The sequence below is a fragment of the Peromyscus eremicus genome, chromosome 8a (genome assembly GCF_949786415.1).
Source record: "Peromyscus eremicus chromosome 8a, PerEre_H2_v1, whole genome shotgun sequence".
NCBI classification, from domain to species: domain Eukaryota; kingdom Metazoa; phylum Chordata; class Mammalia; order Rodentia; family Cricetidae; genus Peromyscus; species Peromyscus eremicus.
In genome coordinates this window covers 10,633,727-10,659,194 of record NC_081423.1, presented here as the reverse complement: position 1 = coordinate 10,659,194, position 25,468 = coordinate 10,633,727, and the positions used below count along the sequence as shown (strand labels likewise).

Below are 25,468 nucleotides of genomic sequence, written 5' to 3'. Positions count from 1 at the left end.
AGCCCAGGTCTAAATTAATTCTGCTGCACATGTGGGCTTAGAGCCATATAAAATAGGCATTTGCATGGGATGAGGAGAAAACTTCAGGAGAACATCGCCATCCTCAATGGTCCACGGCTAAGGAACCCCCAATAAACTCAGTTACTCCAGCACGCTGGACTGGTATGGGTCATTCTTTGGGTCGTTGGTGCCATCCCAGTTTGAAAACAGGTCTTCACTCACAAATCTCTAGGGGGATTTGTAAACCGGGGAGAATACAGACACAGGGTCACACACACTTAGGAAGTGGGAAGGCTCATAAATGTACCAGAGCCTGTGAGCATCTACGTTTCTTCCTCTAGTAGAAAGAACACACAGTTTAATTGTTCCTTCCCTCCCATGGTGGTGGAAACGGAAGTTGGGAGCCATGCCCTCCACCCCCAGCACACATCCCATTGTTGAGGAATATTCCAAGGAAGTCCATGGACTGAGGACCCCAATCTCTTCACTGCAACTTCACACAATTATGTACACACACACACACACACACACACACAGTCCCCTCTGGATTTGGAAGTCCTAAAAATATCCCTTAGTCTAGGCCAAGCAGCCCAGGCCAGGTTCCCAGAACAATAATCCTCAAGAAATACAGAATCTAAAAAACAAAGTACAAATTTTATTTTGTTTCTTTACAAAGGCACAATGGCCTCTTGGTATTTTGTTCCCTACCCCCACTTTCTTAACAAAATATAATAGCTTCTCCTTGGACACAAAGACCTCAAAATTGTAAAAAAAAAAAAAAAAAAAAAAAGAGAGAGAGAAGTTTTTAAAAAATACAGAAACCAAAACCAAAATAAAACCAACAACGAACAAAACAAAAAGAGAGACAAAGACATTTTTGGGGTCAATGATGGGAACCCTGGAGGGAAAGGTGGTAGTGGAGAGTGGCCAATTCGGGTGCTGAGGTGGCGGGGGGAGGGGGCAATGGCAGCAGCAATCCCCAACCGAGAAACAATGTAGACCCCCGGGTCCCCAGAAAGCCCCAACCCAGCCTGACCCCCAACCCATGTAAGTGCTTCAAAGAGAAAAAAGAAAACCAAACAGAGAAGGGAAGGGGGCTGAAGACTGTCAGTCTCGGGCTGGCTCTGGGGAGGGAGGAAATACCTTGGGGTTTTGTTTGATTTTCCCTGTTCTTAAAAACACGTTTAAATGAAAGGAAAACAAACAAACAAACAAAAAAAGCTTTTTGGCGGAGAGAGGCCCGGCACCTCAGTGTCAGCTTCCCCGGCCCCAGGGCCGAGGCCCAGCCCTGGGGTCCCGATGCTCCCACACGTGCTATACCACCCCAGCCCCGGGACCTGGGCTTGGGTGGCTTCGATCAAAGGTCGACTTACAGTATTGAAAAAGAGGTCATAAAAGAGACCCAAATGACATCATAATTTTGTAAAAATTTCTCACTCATTCACCCATGTTTCTCCCTGTTGTTACCCCGGCCCCCTCTAACCCCCAGAAGGGAGAGGAGGGCTGGGGGGTGGTCAGGGAAGCTCCCCGTCCCCCAAAGGCTCCTCCCGGCTCTGGTCCATGGCGTCGCTGTCCGAGGCCTCCGAGTCTGAGGCGGTATCCGAGGTGTGAGCCTCTGGGCAGCTGCGGACAGACTTGACAATAACCGCTCGTCTCTGTTCCTCCTCCAGCTCCTGCTTGTCCTGGGTGCCCTCAATGTGCTGGATTGCCTGGACAGAAAGAAACAGACCATTGAGGAGACTCAGTTGGGGAGATCAGGTCAGCCAGTTAAGAGTGGGGGCCCTCAGCCAGGTGTTATCTGCCCCACATACCCGAGAACTGTTCAGAAATAAACTAAGCAAAGCAGGCACGGGGTTGGGCTAAGAAAGGGAAGACCTTAGCTAAATTGAAGGTCCCGGCCTCCGGAACACCACAGCCCTAGATGTTAGAAACGACAAGCGTGGCTCATGTTTATAATTGTGAAGTCCACTAACCCAGTAAAGGTCTTTGCTATTCACTGTATTACTCAGTTTGCTGGGCATATATGCAATGAAAGTTCTGGAATCTGATAGTCTTTTTTTCTTCTCTTCCTTGTTTCTGTTTATTGGGTTATTTACAATTTACCAACTAAGTGATTCTTGTAAATGTTGCTCACAGCACTGAGAGGGGGCCTTCGTGCTGCCTACCCACAGAAAGGTGAAAGGGGCTGGGGAGATATTCGTCTGCAGAGTGCTTGCCTTTAAGCACGAGGGCTTGGGTCCAGTCCCCAGACCCATTAAAGTCAGGCACAGTGGCATGAACCTGTAATTGGAGGCTGGGGAGGTAGAGTCAGGAAGACCCCTAAGGCTCACTGGCCGGCCAGCCTGTCCTAACTGGTGAGCAACAAGCTCCAGCAAGTTTCCTGCCTCCTGCTTCTTTGGCTCCCCACCCCTACTTTCTTAACACAATGTAGTGGCTTCTCCTTGGACACAAATATCTCAAAATTATAAAATAAATACAGAAACCAAACCCAAAACCAACAACAACAAAAAAAAGAGAGACAAAGACATTTTAGAGGTCAATAATGTAAACCTTCATAATGAGAACATTATGATATATATATATATATAGACAGGTGTTTGCTCAAAAAACATAGTAGTAGACATACACACACACACACACACACACACACAAACGCACACAGATACATACAAATCTTTTCTCAAAAATAAATAAATAAAACAGTGGCCATCTTTCTCCAGCATCTAACCCATTAAGTGTAGTCCTCACTCATCAAGGAAACCTCTCTGCAACAGATAGAGAGTGTTATTTAAAACAAAACAAAACAAAAAAAAAAAACCCTCCCAAACCTGAAGCTCGGGCATCATTGCAAAAGAGGAGACGGAAGGATTGTGAGAGTCAGAGGATCTTGCTGTGAAGTTCACCAACATGTCTGCCTAAACACGTGCTGAACAAAGACAACACCGATAAACATGCCAAAGTGGACAAAGAAGAGCCTATGAGGCCTCACTCCCACAGACAGCCGGGTGGTGGTGGCGCACACCTTTAGTCCCAGCACTCGGGAGGCAGAGGCAGGCGGATCTCTGAGTTCGAGGCCAGCCTGGTCTACAGAGCGAGTTCTAGGACAGCCACGTCTGTTGCAGAGAAGCCTTGTGGGGGAGGGGAAGGGAGTAGAGAGAGGGGGTAGAAGAGGAAGAAGAAGAAAACAACAAAAGAAAACCATGGTGGAGAATTCCTAAGGAGCAATACTTCAAAGCTGACATCTGGCTTCCACCCAAATGTGCACCTATACACACTACCACACCTACACGTATACCACAATATATGCAAAGAAAGAAAGAAAGAAAGAAAAGAAACATAAAGGTAAGAGAAAGTTCTGGACTGGTTCACAAGCTGAATTAAGACTCATTACCAAGAAGCTCTGAGAACAGAAGCCTCTTAGGGCCACCAAGGTAATTCAGTTGGTAAAGGCCCTTGCCACCAAGCCTTAGAAACCTGAGTTTATAAGCCTTCTAACCCGAGTCTGTCATAGTGAAGAGACCCTGTTCCTCCAAGCTGTCTGTCCTCAGATCACCACAGAGGTTCCATGGCACACATACACACATACACACATACATATACACATATACACACAATAAATATATTTTATTTTAATTTAATTTTTAAAAAAGGAGTGTCTCCCCCCAGGCACAGGGAGGGGACCTATCCAGGCCTCCAAATTGTTACTCCTACACAAGCTCCATCTTGCTTCTCTTCCATCTCCTATTCCTTAGTCTCCAGCAAAAAGCCTGTCCCCAAGAGTCAACTCCCACAAGCCACCCTCTCCCTGAGCCCAAATACCTGCACAATGGTGTCCAGATTTTGCCGGGATGTAGAAACAGAATTGATGACTGAGGAGGGACCCATGGTGACAACATTGATGTGGTGTGAAGAAGGTGGAGCTGGTGCAGGCACGATCACTGTGGGGTGGTGGGTCGGGGCTGGAGGAGGCAGAAGCTGCAAGACAGAAGCCCTCAGTCTCTCTCCCACCCACCAACCTTCCTTACTCACAGGGTACCTGCTAGTGCGGATTTTAAATGTCCCCCCAAAGTCCATGCGGCAAAGGCTGGTCTCTGGTGTGGCAGTTAGAAGAGAGAAACCTTAAGAAGTTGAGCCTAAGCTGAGTGTGGTGGTCACATCCGTAATCACAGGAGTCAGGACGCTGAGCAGGATGGTGACAAGTTCAAGTCCATCTGGGATATATAGTGAGTTCCAGGCCCACATGGGATACATAGCAAGGCTTAAGAGAATAAAATAATAATAATGGAGCCTAGTGCCAGGCAGTGGTAGAACATGCCTTTAATCCCAGCATTAGGGAGTCAAGAGACAGGTGGAATTCAAGGCTAGCCTGGTCTACAAAGTGAGTTCCAGGACTGCCAGGGCTGCTACACAGAGAAACCCTGTCTCAGAAAATAATAATAGTAATAATAATAATAACAATAACAGAGCTGAATAGAAGTTCTCTGTGGGCAGGCACATCTTCCAAGGGGACAAGAAGAGCCCTGCTTCTTTCTCCTTTTCTCTTTAGTTTCCTAGCCATGAGGTGAGTGGTTTTGTTCCTGCTGTGATACATCATCTCACCACCAATCTAATCACCCATAATCTGAAGCCTTCAAAACTTAAGGGAAAGCCTTTTCTCTTTATAAACTGATTGTTTCAGGTGCTTGTTACACTAATAGAAAGCTGGCAAGCAGGGTTGGGGATTTAGCTCAGTGGTAGAACGCTTGCCTAGCAAGCACAAGGCCCTGGGTTTGGCCCTCGGCTGGGGGGGGCGGGGAAGAAAGCTGACAAGCAGAGGAGCCAGCCAATTCACAACCCCACCATACCCAACACGGCAGCCTAGGGAGCAGCCTCTGTGCACCCCAGACCCTCATTCATTCTCTGTGACAAGAAGCACTTCGGAATTTAATAAATAATTCTTCAAGGGTTTACACCCTGGCTGGGCATGGTGGCGCAAGCCTTTAATCCCCACCCTTGGGAGGCAGAAGCAGACAGATCTCTGTGAGTTCAAGGGTAGCCTGGTTTACACAGGGAGACCCTGTCTCAAAACAAACAAAAAGAAGTATAGAGTCTGGCGCTCGCTGGGATGTAGTTCAGTGGTAGAATGCTTGCCTGCCTGACATGCACAAGGCCCTGGAGTCAATCAACACCACCACACAAAAAAAAAAGAAAAGAAAAGACAAAGAACATAGTTCCTGGATTAAGACCGAGAGGGTTCAAATTCCTGCTCCTGGGCAGGTTATCTGACCTTTCCCTGCCTCGTTTTCCACAGCAATAAAACACTATAGCAGCTCAAGCTTCAAAGGGCCACCGGGAGGATTCTATGTTCCAATGCTCTCAAGGGACCTAACCCAGCATGCCCGCGTTGTTGTTTGCACCTATCTAGTCTGAGACCTGACTGCGGACCGGAGGCAGCCCAGAGGCAGCCCGCAGGGGCCCCGCCTGGAGTCTCCGGCTCACCTGCGTCCGCAGGTGCTGCTGTTCCCGCTCCAGCTTCTCCTGGTGCAGCAGCCGCACCTGCTCCTGCTGCTGCTGCAGCTGCACCTGCTGTGCAATCACCTTGAGTTTTTCCGGGTACATGTGGGCCTCAAGGGAGCGCACCTGTAAATGAAAGGGCACAGCATTCAGAGGTGCGGCGAGGCCACACCTGCTCTATCACCGCAAAGGCCATGTACTCACTAAAACCTCAATCCTGGGCACAGGGCAATCCTAAACCTAAAACCCTGGCAGAGAGCGCCCCCTTAGGGCAGACCAGAGGCTCGCCCCACTTCACCTCTAAACTTCGGTCTCTACTGCTCCCACCTCCTCCCTTCTCGTCTGACGGCCAGTTTCCTCAGGGAAGCCAAGCAGCACACCCTGAGGAACCAGGTCAAACCCTTCCTGGTGCCACAGCTCCTGCGCAGTCTTCCTCAGCGGCAGTGCATGCTGGGAGCTGAGCCCAGAACTCACATACTAAGCACTCCATAACTGAGCTAAACACCCACCCTCTGTTGCATTTTCACACCTTTAAAAAAGAACCCTTGCTGGGTGGCACACACCTTTAATCCTAGCACTCGGGAGGCAGAGGCAGGCGGATCTCTGTGAGTTCGAGGCCAGCCTGGTCTACAGAGTGAGTTCCAGGGCAGCCAGGGCTACATGAAGAAACCCTGACTTAAAAGGAAAAAAAAAAAGAGGGGGGGGGCTGGAGAAATGCTCAACGATTAAGAACACTGGCTGCTCTTCCAGAGGTCCTGAGTTCAACTCCAGGAACCACAATGGTGTCTCACAACCATCTGTAACAGGATCTGACTCCCTCTTCTGGTGTACATGAAGACAGATCACAGATATACATTAAATAAATACTTGAATGAAAGAAAGAAAGAAAGAAAGAAAGAAAGAAAGAACCGTTGACTAATGCTTTTCACTCCTATGCAAATGGAAACTCTGGAGAGCCTACTCTTAGGCCAGGTACAGAGCAGGCATTCTTGCAAAGAAATACTTGAAGGGAGGAACTGAACAGAAAAGATCAGAATCCATCCTCTATGCCTGGGCATCACACTGGCCAGCAGAGGGCGCTGCCTCACCTGCTCCTCCAGCATCATCCGCACAGAGCGCTCCTTGTCCAGCTGCTGCCGAAGCTCAATCATCTCCCTCCTAAGGTCCTCAGCCTTCTCGTCCTCCCAGATGTCAGGTGAGCCAATGCCCTCATCCTTGTCTTCTGCCCGACGCCGCTTGGGGGATGAGCCACTCAGCTCCTGGGGACCCCAAGAGGTTGGTGAGTGAGCTGACATGCTCAAAACACATCCAGAGGTCCCGGGGGGCTCTATTGCAGGCCCTCCAAAGCTACCCAAGACAGGCTCATACTGGGGAATCCATTCTGCAGATCCACCAAGGAGCCGTATACCAGGAACGGAAGAACGGACTTGCTTTCTAGAACAGTCGCCTGCTTCCTCCAGAGCCTGCTCCACTGTTCTTCACAGATGAAGAAACAGGCCCAGGCAAGAAGTAGGCAGTTTCTGTGGGCAAGATAAGACTGATAGCCACACATGCATCCCAAGCTAACGGCCTGGTTAGGATACGCACACACAGAAGAGGAAGGCGGGGCACTGCTGGGAGGACTGTCCGACCCGTACCTGGATGAAGCGCTTGAGCTGTGTATTCTGCTGCAGGAGTCTAGTCTTCTCCTGCTCGAGAGAGAAGATGTATTCTGCCGTCTGCTGGAGAATGGCTGCCTGAGGGCAGGAGGGACAGAGTCAGACTGATGGTCCTCTCCCCATGAGAGCACCTCCTCCAAGAGGGCTTCCCCGCCATGGCCCACCTTGCTGAGTTTCTCTCCATCTGTGTGGGGAATGAGGGTCTTGAGGGACTGGAAACCAGCGTTGATGCTCTGCATACGCCTACGCTCGTTGCTGTTGGCAATCTCCCGCCGGATCCGCCTCTCCTGGTCCCGTTGGGTCTCGGGGGTCAGTGGAATGTTGGCAAGGCTGCCAGGGAGAACAGGAGTAGATTCAGGCTAGATGTCCTCTGGACTTTATGCCTCTGTCCTCAGAGTTCATCACCAGAAGACCCTGGATACAACCTGCATCACTTCCCTACTACAAACAGTACCTGAGGCACTCTGGCAGATCACCCTGAAGATGACATAGGGCTGTGTGGACCCTGGGATGCCCAGTGGACTGAATCTGCTGCCTGTGAACACGGGTGGTCTACTTAGAACCCACCCCTCCCCTGGCTTCTTCTTCTTTAAAAAAAAAAAAAAAGATTTATTTATTTTATGTGCATTGGTGTTTTTCCTGCATATATGTCTCTGTAAGGGTGTCAGATTCCCTGGAACTGGAGTTACAGACAGTTGTAAGCTCCCATGTGGGTGCTGGGAATTGAACCCGGGTCCTCTGGAAGAGCAGCCAATGCTCTTAACCCCTGAGCCATCTCTCCAGCCCCCAAGCCTTCTTTTCTAGAATTCCCTCCTCTAGAAGAGATTCTTTTTTTTTTTTTTTTTTTTTGGTTTTTCGAGACAGGGTTTCTCTGTGTAGCTTTGCGCCTTTCCTGGAACTCACTTGGTAGCCCAGGCTGGCCTCGAACTCACAGAGATCCGCCGGCCTCTGCCTCCCGAGTGCTGGGATTAAAGGCGTGCGCCACCACCGCCCAGCCATTTTTTTTTTTTTTTAAAGATTTATTTATTATGTATACAATGTTCTGTCTGCACATATCCCTGCAGGCCAGAAGAGGGCACCAGATCTCATTACAGATGGTTGTGAGCCACCATGTGGTTGCTGGGAATTGAACTCAGGACCTTTGGAAGAACAAGCAGTGCTCTTAACCTCTGAGCCATCTCTCCAGCCCCTAGAAGAGATTCTTAGCAGTGCCTGGGTACCAAAATACACAGGCCTTCCCTGCCTGGCTAATCCCCATGATTCTAATGCAAGAGGACCCCAGACAGCAACCAGAGACACCTGCTCTTGCGACACCTCAAAGCTCCTTGCTGTGTATCTGGACCACCTCCTTCAGTAGCTCATACTTTGTCACCACAGTTCTGAGAAGACACTCCACCACCCTGCCCAGTGGCACAGTTGTCTCCAGCCAGAATTAACACCACCCTCCCAGCCACTATGAACTAAGACTGCATAAAGGACAAGACAGGCAGGCAACACTCACTCCGGGTGGGACGCCGGGTCAAGCACCCCTTGGGGCAGTTCTACTTGAATATGACCCACTCCAAGGTGGATTCACTTTGCATTAAAAAAAATGAGGCTCCCAGCATGCTGTGGAGGATGTTACTGCATGCTGCAGAAGTAGCAGCTAGCCAGCAGGGTGAGAAAGAAGGCAGCCAGCAGTGGAGAGCCCAACGCCACTGCTCCCAAGGGGTGGGCCTGTGTGTGGCCTGGAGGAGGTATGCCCCCCCTTCTCAGCCCTCCCCTGAAACTCCCCCTCCCGCCCCTGGCCTGATGGCTTCCAGATGCTCTGCTCTCAGCAGAGGTCTTCAGCCCCACCCAAAGCCACAGCCCTGGCCTCTTCCTGAGGGGGCCCTCCCAGGGTGACCTGTTGCAGGCTAGAGCTAAGGAAGCTCATACCCCTGGGTCTGGGAAGAGAGGCCTCCGACACCTCTCACCTCATTGATGTGGAGTCCCAGGTCAAAGGGGTGCCAGATCTAACTCTCTGGCAGTGAGCTGGCTCCTGCCTCTATCCCCAGAGAAAACCCGCTGCACAGCAGCCCAGGAGGGAAACACATCTGCAGCAGCTGGAAACAGCTGAAGCCTGTCCAGCCCCACCCAGCCTACCCCATCTGTCCTGCCTCAGCTCCCTAAAGGACCCTAGTAGCATCCCTGCCCCTTCCAGGGCCCCAGCTTCCTCTCCCAGCAGAAAGGATGGGCGGCTGGGAATGAGTCCCTGTCGGCCCCTGCACGGGGTCTGGAGGCAGAGCACCCCCTTCCCACCTCATCAAGCCAGGTCTCCTCACTCAGGGCCAAAAGCCCAGGACCCCAGAGCACCCAGAGGACATGACCCCTTCTCCCGGGGTTCATGTCCCCACAGGACCTAAAGGGGCCCAGGTCTCCCACCTGACAGATGAGACCTCCCTACTTAGAGCTTAGGGTGGGGACAGACACAGCTTTAGGGTGGGATGGTTGGAGGTCCAGCCTCCCTGCTTCAGGCCAGGACGCGATGCTTCTCCCAGGCCCAAGAGGGGAGCGACGGGGCATCTGGAAGGTGACAAGGACAAAGCCAGTACTGCTCCTCAGTCCTGAGTCTGGCCCTGAACACACCGACTCTGGAGCCAGTAGGCCTGTGAGAGGAATGCTCTACGGTAAGTAGTTAACACCACAGGTCTCTGGGGGCAGGAACAGAAAGGGTGTGATGGCACACACCTGTAAGTTCAGCACTTGGGAGGTTGATGCTGGACGAGTGGGGGTTTCCAGGCCAGCCTGGGCTACAAAGGAAGACTCCTGTCTCAAAAAAACCAGACAAGACAGGTGAGGCGTTGGGCACGGTGGCAACACGCCAGTAATACCAGCACTTGGGAAGCAAGGGCAGAAAGTTAAGTTCAAGACCATCCTCAACTACACAGCAAGTTCAAAGTCAGCCCGGGCTACATGAGACCCTGTCTCAAAATTAAAAAGTGGGTGGTGGGGGAAGCTGAATAGATAGCTAACTAGCTAAGAGTTCTTACTGCTCTTCTCGAGTGCCTCAGTTCGATTCCCAGAGCCCACATCAGGCGGCTCGAAACTGCAACTCCAGGGGATCGACACCCTCTTCCGGCCTCTGTGGGCACCCCACATACAAGCAATATAAATAATTACATACATACATGAGAGAGGTCACAGAGTGCAAACTACTTGGGGATTATAATCCCCACCCCACCCTAGGATTAATGTGGGAATCTCCCCCACAACTCACCCAGTCTCTGGGCCCATGCTGGTTACACACCAAAGGCTAAAACTGACCTAAGACCAGTCTCAAAACAGCACGTAACCACCCTCAGGATACCCAAAGGGCTAGCCTGTCCTAAGGGCCTCAGAATACAGGAGTGTATTTTTAAAATAAATAAATAAACAGGGTTAAGGCTCTGGTTCAGTTGACAGAGTGATTGCCTGACATGCTCAAAGTCCTAGATTCAAGCCCGAGAACTCCATTTAAAAAATAAAAAAAAAAAAAGGACAGTGTCACACATCTGTAACCCTAGGACTAGGTAGAGGCAGATCCCTGAGTTCAAGGACAATCTGTGCCATATCACAAAACACTGTTGTGTCAAAGAACCAGTAAGTAGGCTAAGGGCACTTGATTCCCAGGTGAAAAGGAGGAAGGGACCAGCCACACAGTAAAAGATGGCATTGGGACCCCAGAGTAGGGCAGAACAGACTCTATACCATCCCATGGACTGACCAGCTTCCCCAGTAAAAGAGGACCAGGCGCCATGACACTTATTTCACTGACTCTTTTTGGTTTTTCTTTTTTTTTCCAAGACAAGGTTTCTCTGCGTAGCTTTGGAGCCTGTCCTGAAACTCACTCTGTAGACCAGGCTGGCCTCGAACTTACAGAGATTCGCCTGGCTTTGCCTCCCGAGTGCTGGGATTAAAGGTGTGTGCCACCACAGCCCAGGTGACTCTTCTTTCTGCTGCTGCTCCTGTTTGCTTGTGACATGGTTTCACTCTTATAGCCCAGACTGGCATCCTTCTGCCTCAGCCTTCAAGTGCTGGGATTAGGTGCCATCACACGCCTAGCTTAGTTGCATATTCAGACTTCTTTCTCCCTGGCCTTCACTGCAGCAGTGAGCCCTAGCCATGGTCCTGGGCTGTGCAGACAGCCAGAGCAGGGCAGAGTTGGCTCCTACATCTGGGTGTGCCCTCTATTAAAGGCTCACACACAACCAGAGGCTGCGCAACTAAGCGTGTGTGACTGACCCACAGGTGCAGAGACTCTAGCTAGTCATACCTGGTGGGCTGGCAGGACAGGGTGCAGCTGCAAGCAGTCCCCTGCAGCTCCCATCAACTCAGCTACCCTTGAAACTGCAGCCCTGAGAGCTAACCTCAGCCTCCCCATCCCCCAGGACACGCACGAACTGGGAAGCCAAAAGGAAACTTCAGAGCCCCACGCTGAAAGAGTCCATCGCAGAACTCCACATGAAGAGGCCTTGGGTACCAGACAGTGAGCAGGTCCCTAGCCAGACTCTTCCAAATGTGTCTGTCACCCAGCCTCCAAGCTAGTTAACATGGTCATCCCTGGACTTAGCTTTGAGGAAAGAAACTGTCCTTGCAAAGCTACAATTCTGCATGGGGATTTGGGATTGCCTCAATGACTTGTCTAAACAGCCCGGAAGCTCCAGCTGATAGTTAACAGGCTGCTACTACTGACCAGTGGTTATAACTGTAAGTAAGCTAGCTAGGTGCTCTAGTGGGTAGAATGTGAGCTGATCCAGAATCACGATGGGTGGAATGCGATCGGCAATCCTCATCACTGACTAACCCAATGGTCACTTCCAGGTGATACTGCACTAGAAAAAGTAGATTCTCTTACATATGCCTGAAAGTTCCCTACAGCTCTTTCTTGGTTTTGCAAAAGCAAGTTCACAGTGAGTAATCATATGGAAAAGTCCCACCCAAAAAAGCCTCCACAGAGTCCCTCAGTAAGCAGTGAAGATTGCTGAGACCACTGGCATGGATGGCACTGGCTTGTGATGGCAGCGAGATTGCTGGGCCTGTGGCCAAGGAACAGAATTTGGCCACCCAGCCTTGAGTTCTAAGAGCAGGGCCACCATCCCTGGTGAAGATTGGCAGCATCGTATCCAGATGCTCCAGAGCAGAAGGCAGGTGGTGGTTCACATCTGGATCCCTGATCCTCCTGCCCAGCCTAAGGCCAGGTATCCCCACCACCCTCTAACTGGCCACCAACAACTTTCTTTTCACATGACCTAAACCCACTTAACATCCCTAAAACATCCACAGTCAAAAGGTGGGAAAGGCCACATGGGATTTCTCCCCATACCCAGGAGGAGGAGAGGGAAAGATGACCCTCCCACCAAGTGTACCCCACACACACATGCTCAGCCTTCTTTTTCCATCACAGGCCCACTGCCTCTACAGCCCTGACCACCCTGACCACCCTGCCACCCTCCCCTTGACCCAGGACATACCAAGCCAAGTGGTTCCTGTCAGAGGCATCTCTTCCTAGCAACTTCAGACTACCACAGAGAAGCTGCACAGGGTGCAAATGCCAACACCAGCCTTGACACTTGCTAACTGTGGAACCCTAGCCACTGAAATCTCCCTGCCTCAGTTTTCCCCACTTTCATAGACTGGCAATACTGCCGTATGCAGGATCGTGGTAAAGTTTAGTCGAAATCAAAGGAAAGATGATGGGCAGTAGAACAAGAAGATGAAAGAATGACCTGTTTCCCTGGAGGTTTTCACTCAGGTACCCAGCATCTCAGGGAACTGACAAAACCCTTCAGCATCCTGAATCAGTGACCGCCATGAACAGGGGCCAGGACTTACTCATTGCTATATCCTTAACCCCAGCATCAAGCTGGTGCTTCATAAATACATGACCAGAGACCAAACAAACATACCAAAGTTCTTTTTGTTGTTGTTGTGTTCTGTTTTGTTTTGTTTTTGTTTGAGACAAGGTTTCTCTGCATAGCCCTAGCTGTCCTGGAATGTGCTCTGTAGATTAGGCTGACGTCGAACTCAGAGATCCACCTGCTTCTTCCTCCCCAGTGCTGGGATTGAAGGTGTGCGCCGCCACCGCCCAGCCATGCCAAATTTCTTTGTTTTAAGTTTTTTCATAATTTTTTTATGTGCATTGGTGGGTTTTTGTTTTTTTTTTTTTGTTTTTTGGGGTTTTTTTTTTGCTTGCATGTATGTCTGCGTGAGGGTGTCAGATCCCATGGAACTGGAGTTACAGACAGTTGTGAGCTGCCATGTAGGAAATGGGAATTGAACCCGGGTCCTTTGGAAAAGCAGTCAGTGCTCTTAACCACTGAGCCAGCTCTCCAGTCCCTGCCAAAGTTCTTAAACTCTCTAACAACACCACTTTTTTTTTTTTTTCTTTTAAGACAGGATCTCTCTATGTAGCCCTGGCTGCCCTGGAACTTGCTATGTAGACCAGGCTGGCTTCAAACCCAGAGATATCTACCTGCAGGACTCAAGGGTTAAACTCAGGTAGTCACTATAGGCTTGTCCACAGGGACCTTTACGAAAAGCCGGCTTGCCAGCCCCTAAAGGAGCTTTAAAGCGTTTATGGTACCCAGGGTGATAGCACATGCGTGAAGCTCCAGCACTTGGTGGATAGAGGCAGGAGGATCAGGAGTTCAAGGTCATCTTAGCCTACAAATCAAGTTGGAGGCCAACTTGAGAACCTATCATGTATTAAAGGGAGTGGAGCGCTAAGGAGATGGCTCAGCGTCCTACGCATGAGGACCTGAATTCTGACCCCTGCATCCACATAAATGCTGGCCACAGTACATCTGCAACCTCAGAGCTGGGGGTGCGGTGGAGACGGGTGGATCCCTGGAGCTCCTTAACAGCCAGCCAGGGGCACCAAATTGGTGAGCTCAAGGTTCGGCTAAAGACCTCTTCTAAAAACCAAGGACAAGATGTTGGCTGTGGTCATTTACATTAGTAGGATATGCTAAAGAGGAGGCAGGAGGATCTCAAGTTTGAGGCCAGCCTGGGATACACATCTGGGCTGGAGAAATGGTTAAGAGCAGCTGAGAGAACCGACTTTATTCCAGATGACCCAGGTTGAATTCCCAGCACCCACACAGCAGCTCCCAACTGTCCGTAACAACAATTCCAGGGATTTGATGCCCTCTTCTGGCCTCAGAGGGCACGGCGCACATGTGGTGCACATATGCATGCAGGCAAAACACGCATACACATTTTTAAAAATTGGAATTTAAAAAATTAAATAAAAAGTATAAATAAACAAATAAGGTAGGGAATAAGGGTAGGTCTCAAACTCAGGGCAAAAGGCTGAGGTGCCTATTTAACATATCAAAGGGGATGTTGGCCACCAGGTTCTCCCAGTATCTCTCAGTACCTATTAGAGTCATCCTGGCTGGTATACCCCGCCCCCAACCCTACACTCTCCAGTTGAGTCCCTAAGCTAGGCTTCCCTTCCCCACCTTCCTATCCCTATATAACTTCAGCCATGTTGGCTACCAGCCTCTTCGCCTCTTGGTCTCTGGGTACCTGGTACTCTCTTTGCTCCCTCCTTGCCTACTCCCCCATCCTCCTTTCTCATGGCCTGGTTCAGTCTGGACCCTTCCAGATGCCTCTGGCTTTCTCCTTCATATCTACAATAAACCTGGGAGCAGGCATGTCCTTATTTTTCTTTTCATCCATCTGGTGTGAACAGGGACAACTGAGGTCACTCAACATTGACCTGTGGCCTCCATATGCACACACACAGTTGCATACTTACACACTTACAAGGACAGAAACCACCTCGCACCTGCTTTTCAGAGTCTGAATATCACCTTCTGGACACTTCCTATATCTAATTCTCACAAAACCATTAGGCAGCAGGTCCAAAACTTCAAGCAAAACTTCAAAGTGTGGCGCTGTGCCCTCTGGCTCCTTCTGGATGACCCAGGAAGCAGAGGAGTCAGAGAGAACCCAGCTAGATGGGAGGGGTGGAGCAAAGTCCAATAACCTGAGACAAGCCAGAGTCAATCCACCTTAAGGTCCTGCCCAACCCACACTCCATCCTGGACAGGCCTCCCAGCTGTGGCTCCAGCTGAAAATGAACACACATAGAGAGAGGCTAGAGCCAACGAACAGCCTGCAACTGCTTCAGCGCAGGACAGGCTGAGAACCGGTGCAGTCAAGTTATGGTACTTCAATCACTAAACCTGACAACGACCAATGCTCCAGGGGGGTCGGGGTCTACTGCCTTCCTCCAACACAGGGCTGGAAAGCAAGCGCCAGCGTGAAACCAGGGGCCCCTAATGCCTCACACCTACGCAGGACCAGAACTAGGATGACCTCTCCGGACAGTCTGGAGTAAATCAAGCCTCGCTCCCCACTACCCAGCCCAGCTCTGAGAAGGCAGCACTACAGCAAAGTCAGGGTTCAAGTCCGGCGGTACCATTCGCTCTAACTGGTCCCTTTCTTAGCTTCTGCGTCCATCTTTACAAAGAAACCAGAAAATATATCAACTCATAGTAAGATTGTGATGATTCGATGAGAAAACCCTAGCAAGTGAGTCCCCAGAATAATTAGAGTCCAAGAGTTTTGTTGCTGCTGCTCTGTACCACTGCTGGGCCCTACAGGTGGGCCTTGTCTTACTGCCAACTGAGGGTGGGGAAGGGGGACCAGAGGGGGGCTGCCAGCTGCTAGATCCACCAACAGGCCATCTATCTTGAAAGTAAAGTGGGATACCTGCCTGGATTTTATACCCATGCAGCCACCTGCCCCACAGGCGTTACTGTCTACCAGCCCGTGCCACTCAGCGGGCTCCTCCTCCTTCAATCCCAGCCCTGCCTGACTGGGGTGTCGGAGCACGTGGCCCCAGCCCTGGGGAGCCATTACGCTCCTAGAGCAGCGCGGCATGCAGGAAAGGGATCGTAGGTTTCAAACTTAAGCGCGCTGCAGAAACCTCTCCTTGCGTGCACCACCATCCCCGCTCCGACCCAGCGGGCTTGTAGGGGTCAATGAACAGATGCCAGGGCCGGCAATGGAAGTTCCAGGCATAAGCATTTAACAAGAGTCCAGGGTGATTTGGCCACTGGTTGGCCGCGATTTGGTAGAGGATGGATCTGGGGCAACCTAAGTAGGGCCAAGCTCACTAAGCGGTTTCTTGGAAGAGCTTGCAGACCTCCGACCACCCACCCGGTCAGGAGACCCAATGCTTTGCGTTTATGATTAGCGAACAGACGTGGGACCGCAAACTTTGCAAGAGAAACCCACATGCAACAGGGAATAGACCTGAACCTAGAAGCAGCCTCAGGTACTCCTTTCCCAAAAAGCCTCCCCACCTGGCCTGCCTAACCCACCCAGTTGGCTACGGCTGAGCTTTGTGCAAGTAAAGCGTGGCCCCGAAGCGCCTACAAGTCCCACAATGCAGCACCGACCCGGCATGGAGAACTACAGCTCCCGCGAGGCCACACGCGCAGAGGTCCGCCTACTCCAAGAGGGCTGCAGAGTCACGTCCAGGCCTCGCTAGTAAACAGCGCCCGGACGCGGGCGGCGGGCAAGCAAGCTAGTGACTGCCAACGTGTGGGGGACCGCGGCTTCCCTGCTGGCAGCGCGGCCACTAAGGGTCCACGTACGGCCCGCAGCCCCAGGCGAGCACACCCCCAACCCTGCTGCAGCCCTGTTCTCTGCAAACGCTCACACCACCCGGCTCCCCGCCCCCCCCCCCCCAGCCTGGAGCCGCGGCATGGCTGCATTGTAGCTGTCCTCAGGCACGCCCCGGACCCCCAGAAAACCTCCTTAGAAGAGGGTTCCCAGAAAGCGCGAGGAAGCAGGGAAAGGAAGGAAGCCAAAGCGGGCGGGGGGGAGGAGGAAGCGCGGGGTGAAAGCCACCAGCAGCAAGCATGGCCGGGACTGCTGCAGCACCACGTGGGTCTGTTTGCAATTTACAAACGTCGCGACTCGCCCGCCTGCAGCGGACAAAAGTGGCCAGGGCCTTTCGGGGTCCCCATGTTCTGAGAGAAAAGAGTCCCCAAGCAGCGCGAGCAGGGAACACGGGACTGCAGCCGACCCAGTGGCTAAGAAAGGCGAGCGAGGTCGGAGGCGCGGGCCATGCGTGCGCACACGCGCACCCGCCCGGGCGGGCTGGCCGGGGGCTGCAATGGGAAGAAGGGGTTGGGGGGGAGGAGCAGTACACACCTACAGAGCCCTCCTATCACTTCTTTCTCTGTTTTCCTGAAATGTTGCAAAGAGGGCACCTTCTGAGTGGGCACCATGAAATACTCCATAGCGATAGGCCCCCCTCCTCTGCACGAGCCAGGTCTCGCGGTCAGCCGGAGAATGCAAGATGGAAATCCGAATCAAAGGGCAGCGCCGGACGGAGGTGCAGAATCGGCCGGTCCCAGATGCTGGCGGCAGCAGCAGCGGCGAGGGGAGGGAGGCGGGCGGGAGGGGCGGGAGGGAGGTCTCTCCAGCCTGCCTCCCCGGGCGTGTGTATGTGTGTGTGTTTGCAGCTGATCAGATGTCTGTTTCAAGGCGGGAAACAGCTGGTGAAAACTCAGCACTCCCCCGGCCTCCTTCCGCGGAGTAAGGAATTGCATGTAAACAAAGGACTATTTGCAGCGCCCCCCCACGGGCGGCTGGATGCCGGGGCGAGAAGGGCGCAGGCTCCTTGCGACCGACTGCAACCTGGGTCTGCAGACCTAACCCAGGGATCAGGGGTTCCCGGTCGCCAGCTGGCTGTGAGGGACACGGTGTGAATGGAGTGAGCAGCGGCCCAGCTACATGCGCCACTATGGGTGATGAGGTCCATCAGCTGACAGGTTGGCAAGCGTAGCTAAAAAGGAAAAAAAAAAAAAAAAAAAAAAAGGCCAGCCACCGCGCGGGATCCCAGACTGTGCAGCCCAGGGTCCAGTGGGGACTGCCCGGCGCAGGGTCTGTGCGCACCGCTGCCCTGGGGGACGCGCGCTGGGCGGGGCTGCAGCGGCAAAGGGAAGCCTCCCTCGGGTGCGTGCTTCGGGCTTTTGCTTTTTCATGATTGCCACTGCACGGAGCGGAGCTGCTCTGGCGCGCTCCCTTTCGAGCCGACCTGGGCCCCCTGGAAACTTGCGTCATAGCCACCGCTTCCCACAAGTAACTTGGGGCTGATTCTGACCACCCGCCAGCCTCCTCCCTTGGTCTCTGCCTAGCTGTCTTCCCGGCCCGGACTCTGGCTGGAGCCTAGGAATTACAGAATGCGAAGGGTACAAATGGCAAAGGCAGGTGTGCAGGGCACCTCGGATGCTGGGGCTGCCCTAGGAAGGAAGACCAAGCGGGAAGGGAGGGAAGGGCGGAGGCAAGCCAAAACAGCAGCGGCCCCTTGGGGGCAGGCTGCCAGCGCGGCCCGAAGATCCATTAGAGGTCTGGTGGTGGCTGCCAGGTCCTGTCCTGGCTCCTTCACTACCTTACTTTCTGGTTTCGCGCGCAGCGGGCTGCAGCTTCTCATTCATGCGGAAGGCGGGGTGGAACTTGCTCCACCGCCAGAGGGCGCGCTCTACTATTGGGGGGCGAGATGGTCTGGGGAGGGGAGGAGGAGACACTTTAGGGGTGAGCTTCCGTCCTCTAACACGCCCCCACCTTCCGGTCCCAGGCCCTCCCCAGGCTCCTGGAGGGCTTGGCCCCAGGCTCAGGAAGCCCACGCCTGCCTTGGAATGTCCTTACTCCTGCTCAGCGCCTTTCCCAGCCCCATCCGCCTTCCAAGGTTCCACCCAAATCGCGCCTCTTAGTTGAAATACTTCTATTAATAACAATTGTTAGTTATTATTAGGAAACACTGTTATTCGATATTGCCAACATCCAGGACATGCCTAGTTAGTTGTGAGTGCGTGTTTGTCAGTCTTCAGATCAACCTATTAAGCAATTTCTCTAAGTTTAGATCTCAGATCAGTTAGCACTTAATTCCCAGGAAGATTTACGATGCAGCACATCCTAGCCGGCTGTGCAGTGCACACCTGTAATCCAGCATTCTAGCACTTAGGGACCAAAGATGGAAGATGTGCATCCAAGGATAGCTGCAGAGATTGTCTCTAAAAGAGACAGAAGAAGGGAAGAAGGGAAGAAAACAGGTAGGTGAAATGGCCCCATAGGCAAAGATGTTTGCTGTCAAGTTTGATGACCTGTGTTCCATTCCCAGAACCCCCATGGTACAAGGAGAGAACCAACTCCCACAAGTTGTCCCATGACCTTGACATGTGTGCCATGTCACAGATGTACATACATAAAAAATTAATTTAAGAAAATTTAAAGGAAGGAAAGAATATGAAAAGGAGGCATCTTTGAATCCTTGGGAAGCTCAATTTTTTTTTTAATGTGTATGAATGTTTCACCTGTCAGTACATCTGTATACCAGGTGTGCACCTGGTGCCCTATGACGCCAGAAGAGGGCATTGGAACCCCTGGAACTGGAGTTGGAGATGGTTGTGAGCACCATATGGGTGCTGGGAATTGAACCCAGATCCTCTGGAAGACCAGCCAGGGCTAACTGCTTAGTCGTCTCTGCAGCCCTTAGGTTTTTTGGGTTTTTTTGTTTGTTTATTTGTTTGTTTGTTTTTGTTTGGGGGGGCAGTTTTTTCCACTTGGAAAATGTTAGCATTTAATTAACCTCCCTGGGTGGCACCTCCAACACCCTTTATCTTCTCTTCAGCTCTTCTGCTGAAACATTTGGCTTTCACGATGACAGGCTGCTTAGGGAGCTGTCCCTTCCCCAGAACTGTGGAGTAGCCCCAGCTCACAGCATCGATGATAGGAGAAGCTCCAGTCTTGTTCTTTGCAGGCTTGACCCGTGTCTGCTCACTGACCAGTGTCCACAGGATATCCAGGTTGACAGTCGGGCAGAAGCTCTGGTTCCTCTTTAAGTGGTAATGCCTCATACCAGCTTTCCCAAAGTAACCTGGATGGTATTTGAGAGGTTGATCCTGTGGTGATGCATGCCTCCAGCATTCCCGAGGTCTCCTGGGTGCTTGCGGTGTTTACCAATGCGGCCATGGATCACATAGCCCCGGAGTTTCCGGGTCTTCCTCGGTCTGGATGGCATGGCAGCAGCAGAAAGGAAAGAACTGTTTTTGTTTTTTGAAACAGGGTCTCCTGTATTCCAGACTGACCACAAACGCCTCCTCCCAAGAGCTGGGATAATAGGTATGCACCACCCAAGACTTTTATATCCTGCCGGGCGGTGGTGGCGCACGCCTTTAATCCCAGCACTCGGGAGGCAGAGCCGGGCGGATCTCTGTGAGTTCGAGGCCAGCCTGGGCTACCAAGTGAGTTCCAGGAGAGGCACAAAGCTACACAGAGAAACCCTGTCTTGAAAAACCAAAAAAAAAAAAAGACTTTTATATCCTACAGCCACCTCCCACCCCTCTATAATCAGGGCCTTAATTAGACTTTCAAGTACTCTTCTGAAAATGCACCCCTCCTGTCACCCTTGATTAGGTGTGACCTTGAGTTGATCCAGGTTTGTCTCCCAGAAAAGAGGGAGTGTACTTTGGCCCCTTCCTTCTAAAAGAGATGACATGATGGAGGGGACCCACAAAGACTCTAATTCTTGGAGTACTTTGAGATGTCAAAATTTAAAGGCTGACATTTGGATGCTGGAGAGATGACTTAGCAGGTAAGAGCATTTGCTGGTGTGCCAGAGGACCAGAGTTCTGTGCTAGCCCCTGTCTCACCTGGCTCACAGCTACCTGTAACTCCATCTGGAGGAAATTTAATGCCCTCTTCTGGCCTCCTCAGGTGCCACACACATGTGCAGATGCACACATACACATAATTAAAAATAAAAATAGTGCCAGGAGTCGTGGTGGCTCACACTTTTAATCCCGGCATTCCAGAAACAGAAGCAGGCTGATCTCTGTGAGTTTGAGGACAGCTTGAGTTATGTAACAAGTTCCAGGCCAGGCAGCCTTACACAGTGAGAATTTGCCTCAAAAAGTGGGGGGTTGGGGGAAAGTGGGTGCTGGAGAAATGGCTCAGTGGTTAAGAGCACTGGCTGCTCCTCCAGAGGACCCAGATTTGATTGAGAGCACGCACATGGTGGCCCACAACCATCTATAACTCCAGTTCCAGGGGACCCAGTGCCCTCTTCTGGCCTCTTTGGGCACCAGGCACGCACCTGGTACACAGACATATATGCAGGCAAAACGCTCATACATTAAAAAAAAACTTGAAAGACTGGCAATATGACTCAGCAGGTAAAAACATTTGCTACATAAACTTCGTCACTTGATTTCAATCCCTGGACCCTATGGGGGATTTCTACACATGCTCACACCATGGTTGGTGTATATGTGTATTCGTTCACACGCACACAAATAATACCAATAATAAGGTTTCTAGGGCATAACAGTGCATGCCTTTAATACCAACACTCTGGAAAGAGAGGCAGGTAGATCTCTGCAAGTTTGAGGCCAGCCTGATCTACATAGTGAGATCCAGGGTAACAAAGTGAGATCCTGTTAAAAAACAAGAACAGGGCTGGAGAGATGGCTCAGAGCACTGGCTGCTCTTTCAGAGGTCCTGAGTTCAATTCCCAGCAACCTCGTGGTGACTCACAACCATCTATAATGAGATCTGGTGCTCTCTCCTGGCATGCAGGCAGAACACTATATACATAATAAAGACATCTTTAAAAAATAAAAATAAAAACTATAGCCACACTTATTGTAATGGCTTAGGCCTGAAATTTGAGCACTTGAGAAGATGAGGCAGAAAGACTGAGTTTGAGGCCAGTCTGTGGTACAGTGGGAAATCCTGTCTGAAAAATAGAATAAACAGCTGGGCAGTGGTGGCTCATGACTTTAATCCCAGCACTCAGGAGGCAGAGGCAGGCAGATCTCTGTGAGTTTGAGGCCAGCCTGTGCTACATATCAAGATCTAGGACAGGCACCAAAACTACACAGAGAAACCCTGTCTCAAAAAGCCAAAAGAAAAGGAAAGAAAAACCAAAAAGAAAAAATAGAACAAACAAAAATCCTATTCCTCACGAAGAGCTTCAGAGCTGCTGCAGTTTTCTTCCCAATCTTTCTTTCTTTTCTCCAACCACCCCCGCTCCCAAGCTAGGGTTTTTCTGTAGCTTTGGCTGTCCTGGAACTCACTTTGTAGACCAGACTGGCCTCAAACTCATAGAGATCTACCTGCCTCTGCCTCCCGAATGCTGGGATTAAAGGTTTGCACCATCACTGCCTGGCTTCCCAACTTTTCTTATTGCTTAAATTATGTCTCTGTGTGTCTTTGAGAGGGGTATGATGTGTACATGTGTTCCGGTGCCAGCAGAGATCAGAGATGTCTTATCTCCTGGAGCTGGAGTTACAGATGGTTGTGACCCAAAAAATGTGGACGCTGGGAACTGAACTTTGTCCTCTCCAAGAGCAGGGCATGCTCTTAACTGCTGAGTCATCTCTCTGGCCCCTGCACTTTTTCTTATTTTTATTTTACAGTGCTGGGACTTTGTACATACTAGGCAAGTACTTTGTTACTGAGTCATGTCCCCCAGCCCTGCTGTATGTTTTAATCCCGGTGGATGAGGGATAGATTTTTCCTGTTTCTAAACTGCTGTCCTACATGTGTCTAGGGTACTGTTCTTTTGAGTTCCTATTGCTACATAACAAATTTCCACAAGGCTAGTGGGTTAAAATTGTATCAGGTCGCGGGGTGGTGGTGGCACACGCCTTTAATCCCAGCACTTGGGAGGCAGAGGCAGGAAGATCTCTGTGAGTTCGAGGCCAGCCTGGTCTACAAAGCGAGTTCCAGGAAAGGCGCAAAGCTACACAGAGAAACCCTGTCTCAAAAAAAAAAAAAAAAAAAAAGTATCAGGTCTTGGGGTGTACCTCAGGACAGTGCTTACCTAGCATGCATGAAGTCCTGGGTTTGATCTCTAGTACCACACAAACCAATGCCTTTTGTGCCAGCACTCCAAAGGTGGAGGCAGGAAAATCAGAAATTCAAGGTCATCCTTTTGCTTCAAGGCCTGTCTTAAAAACAAACAAAACCCTATACCCACATATCAATTATAATAAACGAGTAGCTGTGTGCCAGTGTTCTGTGACAAAACTTTCCTGGGGTAGACACAACACACATCTACTCACCCCAGATAGGGAAGTCCACGACAGACATGGATACCACCGAAGTCCAGTTTGGTGAACCAATGAGTGTTATTGGGCTTACAGGAGCATGGGTGAGGGGTACTTACAGGGGCATGGGCCAGGGGTACTTACAGGGGCATGGGTCAGGGGTACTTACAGGAGCATGGGTCAGGGGTACTTACAGGGGCATGGGTCAGGGGTACTTACAGGGGCATGGGTCAGGGGTACTTACAGGGGCATGGGTCAGGGGTACTTACAGGAACATGGGTGAGGGGTACTTACAGGAGCGTGGGTGAGGGGTACTTACAGGAGTGTTGGTCAAGGTACTTACAGGAGCATGGGTCAGGGGTACTTACAGGAGTGTTGGTCAGGGGTACTTACAGGGGCATGGGTGAGGGGTACTTACAGGAGTGTTGGTCAGGGTACTTACAGGAGCATGGGTCAGGGGTACTTACAGGGGCATGGGTCAGGGGTACTTACAGGGGCATGGGTCAGGGGTACTTACAGGAGCATGGGTCAGGGGTACTTACGGGGCATGGGTCAGGGGTACTTACAGGGGCATGGGTCAGGGGTACTTACAGGAGCATGGGTCAGGGGTACTTACGGGGCATGGGTCAGGGGTACTTACAGGGGCATGGGTCAGGGGTACTTACAGGGGCATGGGTCAGGGGTACTTACAGGAGCATGGGTCAGGGGTACTTATGGGGCATGGGTCAGGGGTACTTACAGGGGCATGGGTCAGGGGTACTTACAGGGGCATGGGTCAGGGGTACTTACAGGAGCAGGGGTCAGGGGTACTTACAGGGGCATGGGTCGGGGTACTTACAGGGGCATGGGTCAGGGGTACTTACAGGGGCATGGGTCAGGGGTACTTACAGGAGCAGAAGTGACTCGAAGACTGACGCATTACCAAGACCCACCCCAGCTCACAACATCCGGGAAACCCAGAGCGCCTGCACCGCCTGCAGCTTGGAGAGTCCTTTCCGAGTGGTTTTGGTCTAAGCCCCTTCCAGGCTGTTAGACTGGTTTCTGCTTCTCCCAGGCAACTGGTCTGGTCTTGAAGGGAGCAGGCAAAAGCACCTTGGCCTAAGTACTGTCATTTTGACTTCAGACTCCATTTTGCCTGTAGGGTGAAGTAAAGTTCAGATTCTCAAGTCCTAGGAGGGCTGAGAACTGACCAACCTCCTCCCTTAACCATAGAAATAGTGGTTAGGCATCTTTAGTTCTTTAGAAACATTGTGGCTGTTCCTCACAACAGAAGAAACAAATGAATCTGATTGGTTGGACTGAAAGGCTTCAGTGGACAATGAAGGAACATTCAAGGAAGCCCCTAATTTCTAAATCCTGAATGACGAAAATTGTAACTGTAACTTGGCAACAAATGTTTGCCAATTTTATGCTTGTAAACTCCACTTCTGCCCCTACTAGGGGCTGTCAGGAGAAACAAGGCTCCCGAGTCCTTGTCTTGCAACCCTGATCCGTGACCCGCTTTGCTTATGTTGTGAACTACTAAAATCTTTGACACCCGTAAGTGTTGTCTCTCTCCTTCCTCGTGGAGCATAACGAGCTAGGTATAACAGTCTCAAGAGTTTTCATTGCAAGTTTTCTGATCTTCAGAAAGGGATTCTCAGTTTTTATTACTCTGGCAGAGCAGATCATAGTGAATCTGATCAGTTTCAGGGACGTCCTGAAGCTGTTTTGAGTTGTTTGTGTTCCTGATTAAGGAGCTTGCCTACAGGGAATGTTTCAATCTAGGATTAAATTATTACACACAATCAGTACCATAACTAGAATTTCATCATTTTCATGTGCCACAAAATATAATTAATTTTTTTTAAATTATGCCACACTTTAGGTCACAAGTCTAGGCCATGTGACTGAGCCAGACTCTGTGTTTGGAGCCTTAGTGGATGAAATCAAGTGTAGGCATCTGAGACTTGGGATGCTCCTCCAAGCCCTCTGTTGTTTGCAGAGTTCTTCCTTTTGGCTGTAGAGCTGAGGTACCCACTGTCTCGATGACTTGTCTAGCGACCACTCCCACCTCTTCAAGTCCTTGTCCCATGGTCCCCTCCATGTGAGCAACATTCCCTCACTGCAACCTCTCTGTCTCTGTGTCTCTGTCTCTGCTCTCTTTAAGGTTGGATATTAAGTTGCCCAGGCATTACTCTTGAACTTCTGGACTCACGTGGTCCTCCTGCCTCTCTCCAAGTCGCTGGGCCTACGGGTACC

General features: G+C 51.0%; 1 protein-coding gene and 1 pseudogene across 1 annotated transcript; both read right to left on the bottom strand.

Annotated features, from left to right (window-relative positions):
- Positions 1-795: 795 nt before the first annotated feature.
- Positions 796-17,551, bottom strand: Tfap4 (transcription factor AP-4). Its single transcript, XM_059269155.1, has 7 exons — positions 17,325-17,551; positions 7,316-7,481; positions 7,131-7,229; positions 6,582-6,752; positions 5,479-5,619; positions 3,820-3,975; positions 796-1,709 (listed from the first exon to the last, which is right to left on the bottom strand). Exons 1-7 carry the CDS (start codon positions 17,411-17,413, stop codon positions 1,515-1,517), a joined length of 1,017 nt encoding a protein of 338 aa, XP_059125138.1. The 5' UTR covers positions 17,414-17,551; the 3' UTR covers positions 796-1,514.
- A 288-nt stretch (positions 17,552-17,839) lies between these two features.
- Positions 17,840-20,196, bottom strand: LOC131916309 (large ribosomal subunit protein uL15-like; annotated as a pseudogene).
- Between the last annotated feature and the right edge of the window lie 5,272 nt (positions 20,197-25,468).